Source organism: Brachionichthys hirsutus, unplaced genomic scaffold, assembly GCF_040956055.1.
Source record: "Brachionichthys hirsutus isolate HB-005 unplaced genomic scaffold, CSIRO-AGI_Bhir_v1 contig_704, whole genome shotgun sequence".
NCBI classification, from domain to species: domain Eukaryota; kingdom Metazoa; phylum Chordata; class Actinopteri; order Lophiiformes; family Brachionichthyidae; genus Brachionichthys; species Brachionichthys hirsutus.
The window spans coordinates 7648-15856 of NW_027180703.1; the positions used below are offsets into that span (position 1 = coordinate 7648).

The 8209-nt window shown below is 41.2% G+C and overlaps 1 protein-coding gene across 1 annotated transcript; it reads left to right on the top strand.

The window, feature by feature from the left end:
• The first annotated feature begins 209 nt into the window (after nt 1–209).
• Nucleotides 210–4342, top strand: LOC137916487 (bone morphogenetic protein receptor type-1B-like). Its single transcript, XM_068759487.1, has 10 exons — nt 210–364; nt 527–626; nt 890–992; nt 1796–1892; nt 2031–2169; nt 2422–2614; nt 3248–3545; nt 3657–3832; nt 3992–4122; nt 4217–4342. Exons 1-10 carry the CDS (start codon nt 219–221, stop codon nt 4340–4342), a joined length of 1509 nt encoding a protein of 502 aa, XP_068615588.1. The 5' UTR covers nt 210–218.
• Nucleotides 4343–8209: the final 3867 nt, after the last annotated feature.

Below are 8209 nucleotides of genomic sequence, written 5' to 3' on the forward strand. Positions count from 1 at the left end.
GCACACTTTTGCAATGATTGTTCTCTCTGTAAAAATATTGTTTGCAATTTATAAATGTTATCCGAAAAAAAAAAAAAATACAAATTAGTGTGTAGATGTGATGGGGGAGTCGAATGAACAGCAGGAGAGGGTTCTGTGTGTGTGTGAAAAATGCTATCCGGTCTCTAAATGTCTCCATTCTTATTTTTTGTTGTCTTATAGGCAATATATTGGACGGCATGCTGTTACGAGCATCCAATAAGGAGGCAGCGGAGAGTGGGAAAGACACTAGCGGCAGCACTGCTCCTGCGTTGTCCTCCCAGAGACAACTGTGGTGTCACTGTTATCATCACTGCCCTGAGGATTCAATCAATAATACATGCAGGTACAAGGAGGAGTGGGAGTGGAGCAATGGTAGCATTGCAGGCTTGCGGGGGAATTAAACTGCTGTGGTTAAGCATTCACCATCAGTGTCGATGCGTACATATATTTTATGGCATTAAATTAGCGCTTGCTTTGCTCACGCTAGAGAAATCGTGTTTTCCAGGACGGACGGCTACTGTTTTACCATGGTGGTGGAGGAGGGAGGGGCACCGGTCCAGACGGCAGGTTGTCTGGGGCTCGTCGGTTCAGAATTTCAGTGTCGGGTGAGATATATTTATATATCTCCCTTTTTTTTATGCGCCAGAACTTTCTTTTGACATTTGTATGACACAATTTTGCCGACATCCTTTATTGTTGCTTTATTGATTTCTTTTCATTTTCAAATACTGCAGTATAGTTACAGTATAGTGAAATGTGTATACATGGCAGTTTCCCAGAGACTGATTTGTTTTATCTGACCAACCAAAGTAAGCAGTAAAAATAAAAATGAATAAAGTAATGAAAAAAAATCTGTTTCATCCGGCAGGACACGGGGAGCTCGCGTCAAAGACGATTGATTGAATGCTGCACAGAGCAAGATTACTGCAACAAAAACCTGCACCCGACACTGCCCCCACTCTCACCTCCTAGTAAGTGTCTTCCAGCTCTTTTCTTGTTCATGAAATACTAGAAAGATTTCTAGTATTTGGCAGGTGACCATAACAATGATGAACAGTGGGTAGTGCCAAAAACTGCGACGGATTCCTAAATAGAAACATCACGACATTATCAGCGTAGTCAAAGACAGCTCGCGTAGCGAAGGTAGCGGGAGAGTTAATGTCAACCGGCCCTGTAGATTGAAAAGGCTACTCGGTGGCGTGAGAATACCAGCGCCTCAATACTTTATGTGCACGCGTGAGGCTCTTATTCTGTGTTTGAGAGACAGTAAGCTTAGATTTCCTGGGAAATCACAGGCCACAGCAGCCGACACCGAGGGCGGAGTCATCAATCTGAAACCCTATCACGGGGATCAGGAGGATAATTCATCGACTCGGCTTCGGGCTTCCTCTCACTGTTGTCGAGAGCCGTCAGGGAAAAGAGTGTTTGCCAGAACAAAATGAAAAATTGATGAGTGAAATATGAGTTGTTCTTGATTGACTGTACATCGCTTTGTTCAAGTGGTTTCTAAGGATGACCTTTTTTTTGTGTGTAGAATTATCACAATTTTCCCCTCATTTATTCTACGAGGAATGTCAGAAGTGTTTTAGATTTGATTTCTGCTTAACTTTCTTGAGCTCGAGCCGTACACGTCATATACATTATGTTCTGCATTACAGATCTTAATCAGTAAGAGCAAGAGAGAAATTGTGCTTTTGCTCTGCCTCATCTTATTTTTATTCACTCACAACCATCCTCACTTTTTTTCACCTCCTCATCATCCTTCTTTCTGCAGTCTACGTAGATTCAAAGATCCACCATATGGCACTGCTGGTCTCAGTCCTTGTGTGCAGCGTTATACTGGTTGCCATTATTCTCTTCTACTACTTCAGGTAACTATGACATCATCAAACACATTTATTCACTCTTCTGGCTACATATTGTGGAACACATTGCATATCATAGCAAATATGTCTTGATTGTTTTTGTTTTTTAAGAGAAGGGCTAGTTCATCATTCCTTATTTTAAAGGTACAAGCGTCAAGAGTCTCGTCCTCGGTACACTATTGGTCTGGAGCAGGATGAGACCTACAGCCCCCCTGGTGAATCGCTCAAGGACCTGATAGAGCAGTCGCAAAGCTCTGGCTCAGGCTCTGGGCTCCCCCTATTGGTAAGATGGGTGTACTTCAGTCAAAGAGCCCTTAAATTACTGTATACAGATGCATTATAGAGCCCACATAATCAAACATTGTCTCGTGTATTTCCATTTAAAAATATTTTGGGGAGATAGCGACAGTTGACTAGATACATCTATTATTATTGTATGTGTTCTGATACTTGTGTTCCTTATCTGAGCTTAATTGTGTGATCAAACACCATGAAGACACTAATTTAATATCCACTTACCATCTTTTTCTTTCAGGTGCAGAGAACAATAGCCAAGCACATCCAGATGGTGAAGCAGATCGGCAAGGGGAGGTATGGAGAGGTGTGGATGGGCAAGTGGAGAGGCGAAAAGGTGGCTGTTAAAGTCTTCTTCACCACCGATGAGGCCAGTTGGTCCAGAGAGAGTGAGATTTACCAGACTGTCTTAATGAGACACGACAATATACTGGGTAAGATTGGACCCTGTCTTTGGTTAATGCATCTGCTTGTCATGCCTTTGAATCGTACGCCCTCTTTATATAACTTTGTCCTAAATATGACCGCGTCAAATCAAGTCTCTGTGCTCCATTGCTACAATTCAAAAATATCATCTCCTGGGTGGAAGGATGCTATGTTTTTGGTGGTTGATTTTCCAAATGAATGAATCCGCCATCCTGATAATCCTGTGAGCTTCGGAGTAAGAACAAAAAATAATTACTAAAAATAAATAAAACAACAACATGCTGGAGTTGGACTGTGTCCATTCACAACTATCTATGCTGCACCACACGGCTGCTGACACCCACACTGATCAGTTATAGTCAAGGGACTGTACACCACATCAAATTATAAAATGGACAACAGCAGATTGCAAAACAAAGCTTGCATAATTAAACACCACGAGATGCATAATGATTAGGTGGCGGGGCTAAAAGATCACCCAGCAGTAAACTAGAAGACAAGTTGGATGCTATATAACCGCCTCCCACTCAATTGTGCAGTTTATATCAAATTGAGCATGAGGATCCAAGCTGTCTTTGGTGGAGGTAAAAAATAAATACAAATCCTTTGTTTTATCGTCATGCTCTTTACTCCATTCACAGGCTTCATAGCCGCTGATATTAAAGGAACTGGGTCCTGGACCCAACTCTTCCTGATCACTGACTACCATGAAAATGGTTCCTTGTACGACTACCTCAAATCAACGACCCTGGACAATAAAGCCATGCTACGACTGGCTTACTCTTCTGTGTCGGGTCTGTGTCACCTCCACACCGAGATCTTTGGCACCCAAGGCAAACCGGCCATTGCTCACAGGGATCTGAAGAGTAAGAACATATTAGTGAAAAGAAATGGGACCTGCTGTATAGCTGACCTTGGACTGGCAGTGAAGTTCATTAGGTGAGTGTTATAATGAAATATTCCCCTTTTCATTCTGAAGATCTTTTACATTGTAAAGATTTCAAAAGGCTCAGTGATATCCAGTCAAGCCGTTGTCTCTCGTCACTGCAGCGACACCAACGAGGTCGACATCCCGCCCAACACTAAGGTCGGTACGAAGCGCTACATGCCTCCAGAGGTTCTGGACGAGACGCTGAACAAGAGTCATTTTCAGTCCTACATCATGGCAGACATGTACAGCTTTGGCCTGATTCTTTGGGAGATTGCCCGACGGTGTATCTCCGGAGGTAAATATAATAAACGTTCTCATTCCATTTTAAGACAAACAACTCCTAAAAGGCCAAGATATCCACAATGATGGTGATGCAGCTTGGGGTTCGGCTCGACATTGATCAAATCTGCTAATATCAAACAGCACACCAACCCAGATTGCTTCTTTCTTGCAGGCATCCTTGAAGAGTACCAGCTGCCCTACCATGAGTTGGTTCCCACAGACCCTTCATATGAAGATATGAAAGAGGTGGTCTGCATCAAGAGACTACGGCCATCCTTTCCCAACCGGTGGACCAGTGACGAGGTAGGATATATCAAAGTATCCGACATTTCCATGTACGTATGCACAAACACACATAATTGAACGATCTTCCTAACAGAAATCTGCATCCTCTCAGTGTTTGAGACAGATGGGACGGTTGATGACAGAATGCTGGGCCCACAACCCAGCCTCCCGCCTCACAGCGCTACGGGTCAAAAAGACGCTCGCCAAGATGTCAGAATCACAAGATATCAAGCTGTGATCCGATTTCGTAAGGCGAAAAGGGCATTAACAATCACACAGGTCCTGGTCCATCCTGTATCGCTCAAAAAAAAAAGAGACGGCGACAGGAAAAAGGATTGTCGCGTTGAGATGGAAGGATCACAAACTTTGAGGTTAGATGCCCGGAATTCCACAATCCAAGTCCGTCCGTCCCCCCCCTTTAAAAAAAAATGCCTTCAGTGAATCTGGAAGAATCAGGTCCTACGAGGCCCTCTTCCTTCCGTCAGAGGAGACAAGATGTTTAATTTCTGTCCAGTGTCCAACAAGGTCCTTGGAATAAGAGACTGACTTGGCGTTGTAGCTGGGAAGAGACACGGATGAGCCACTGCCAGTGAGTGGAATGTCATATCCCTGCTTTCTATGAAAGCGGCCCTACCTGTAGATGAATGTCCAGCTGATGGAAGGGAAAGCATGCATATGCTTTAAGGCAGTCCATTATTGCAGCATGACACCTCTTTTTAAAACACTGTCACTACTACTACTGCTTTTATGCTGTAATTAGAATGAAGACACTTTCAAATTGGACTCTTTTGGTGATAATGATGGACACTGTGCGACGGGAAGTGTATTTTGAAGCTTTTAAAGTTCTGGTTTACCCTGATAATGTTTGTTGACACTGATGAAAATGTACAAAAAATTCTATTTTTGAGCTGCAATGGAAAATGAAAGTTGAAAGAGTATATTTTCCATGTAGAAATCTAATACTGTATGTGGAAAAATAAAATGTATATGTACAAATACAATCTGTATTGAGGCTCTACATGCCTCTCTGTGTGTCCTTGCCCTTTCGTAAAATCAACCTGCTTGAGGAGAGGGGGCAGTATTGGGGAAACAATATTGCCATCTGTTGGTACCCCACAGCAATTACAGGGGTGGAGTTGGCCAAGGCCAATCAGAGGTTCCAGTGGTGACCCTTTAGTTTGAGCATGTACCTCAGTCATTTGTCATTCGTCATTCGTAGCTGCTGAGATGTAAAAAGGTTCTTGACGGGAATGTGTTTTATGAAGCCAGACCTGAAACCCATATTTAAGATATAATAAAAACGACGTTACCGTTTACACCCGACTGGTGCTTCTCTCTGACCACGTTGCCTCAAACATGTTCATTAAGTAGACATTGAACTGCCTCAATGAAATAAACCATTCCTGCCAAAATGAACTAATAACTTCAACATAATCTGGCTTCAGTTTTCAGAATAATTCAAATCGTCAGAGATAGATGTCAATTATTATAAAGCTAAAAAACTCAGTATGAAATGCTACTCGTAATAAATCTGTCGCCACTGCCCTTTTGTCTTTGACGCTTCTCTGAAACGGCACCGATTTATCCATCTTTAGCTGTGTTAGTCCCTTTTGTAGTCTCTTTGCCAGCTATATTACACGATGATTTGTCACTGTTGAAGATTTGGCAGGATTTCTGTGTTTTTAAATGCCCTTTCTTTGCTCTTGGGTGTTGTGCCTTATTTAATCTCCGTCCGCTGTAGTCATCTGCGAGAGCATTCAGTATAATGGTTGAACATTCCCCCCAATAAAGTGTTTCACTTATCCACAAGGCTGGTACACAATTTATGGAGGCTGACGGTGGTCTTTACTAAGAAGTGAGTCGGCAATGCCTCCTACTGCGCGGAGGCGTTCACATATTTCATAGATTTCATAAATTGTCTTTGTTGCATATTACATCCCTTTCTTTCAGGAGATTTTATCAACGTACTTGCTGAATCCATAACTTAAATATATATATTTTTTAATAGAAAAAAGGTAGACAATCAATGCAATGCAAACCAAATGTGATATATGTAGTCAAATTGCATTTCTGACCCCTCCTTCCCATAGTAGGACCTGTAACTGTGCATCCCTTAAAGCCTTCTCTAGAAATAAGACACACATGCACCTCTCAGTTTCAGCATTGCTTATAAATATAATTTATTAATTGTCTTAAAAATTGTCTTTGTTACACTTTGTACAGAAAACAATTAGAGGAGATAGAGCGGCAAGCATTCAACAAGATTGAGCAAAGATTTATGAAGCGTGCCAGAATTAGCTAAACTGGATCAAAACGACCCGCACGAATAAAACCAAATATCCCCCCTGATAGTAAACTCAAAACGCAATTACAAGCACAGCTCTAGTTACAGACCTTTATCAAGATAACCAATGCCAGTTTGCATAGTCGACACTGCTTTTACAAAACAGGAACGCAAGAAGAAAAAGAAAAACATCCTAACATAAAAACTAGTATCTAACTGTACTGCTCTTATCTTCTCAGAGTTGCCAAATATAGCTGAAAGTACACAACTGTACATACTGTGGATAGAAAATATTTGTACATACTTTATCTTAACACTACTCTTCACCTTGACACCAGGTGGGATCACGCTCTGGAGGTCTGCATTATTGTCCCGCTTCAGACCAAAGTCTGTCCTGCTGGTAAACTGTTGACTAGGGATTGTGGCAAGGATCAATTTGTGGGAGAAGTTACACAGTAACTGGTAACTTGTTTTCATATTTATATGATTGCCTTCCTTGCACACACACCTCCTGTTAAAATTTGACGTATTATACAAATGAGTTGATAAGAGAGGATGACATTGTAGGAATGAGACATATTGATGGCCTTTGGGTTCACGTTTTGTTCTGACAACAAACTGAATCGATGAGTTTGAAGTTAAAGGCTTTTATCCTCAGAATTTACACAACTCTTCCCTTTGGATTCCTCACATCAGCAGTGACATATGAAAACATGCCAAACATTCATATCGTCATTATGACACAACCTCCTCGAGTATGTTTGATAAGGCTGTCCACACGTACAACACACATCATCTGCACCTGGTTTCACTATTGATACAAGGGGTCAGATTCTAACTGCCATGTTTCTGAGTGACCAAAAAAAGAGGGGGGGGGGGGGGGGGGGGTAAAAATCTGACCTTTTGCACAAGTGTTTGCACCTCCCTCTCTGCCAGCCCTCTTCAGTGTCCTCCTCAGAATCTCCTTTATAAATCTGTTCGGTTTCATATGGCGTCTCTCCATTGTTCAGAGCAGAAACATCTTCAGCTTTTGAATATTTTACATCAGTTTCCTTTGAACTGAATGTCCCTGTTGTCCTTTTCGCAACAAAATAGTTCTTCTCCTCAGGGGAATCTGACAACTATTCAAAAGCCAGTAAAACTAAGGCTTTTTTTTGTCAAAGCATGTTGCACCTTTTTCATCAGACTGCCTGAGTCGCTGCACACTAAATGCCAGCCTGGCTTCAAAACAATGATCTGTAAAATACAAATATATTACAATTCATTTTACATAAGCCCCTCTAGTTGGTGTCCTGATCCTGAACTGTAAATATAGTTGTTGTTTTTCCTCCCAACATTTACATCATAATTGGGAATGTTGCTTGCAAACGGTACAGTGAGAGATAAAGGGAAACTAACTGAGATGTTACAGATTTTATCCTTTCCTTTAAAGACATTTAAATGGATCAAACATAATGCAAGAATGACCACTGGATAATAAAACCATATGCAAATTCAAGGTAATTAGAATGGACATGATAATCATGTATTTACATGTTTAAGAAGATCAACATAATAAGTTGTTGTTCGTCAATAACCACTGGATGGTGCTAGTGACCAGAAAATTCATGGTGCCGATCATAAATGAAATCATATGTGGCCTGATGGTAGAAAGAAACAACTGGCATCCTGTCTGGATGGAAGAATTTAAAATAAACAGACATATTTATAAATATATGTAGGTTATATATATATATTGTTTTTTTAAATCATTGAAAAAATGATTGGTAAAATCTGTATATCGTGTACCTTAAGCCGTGGGCCTTCACACAATTTTATTAT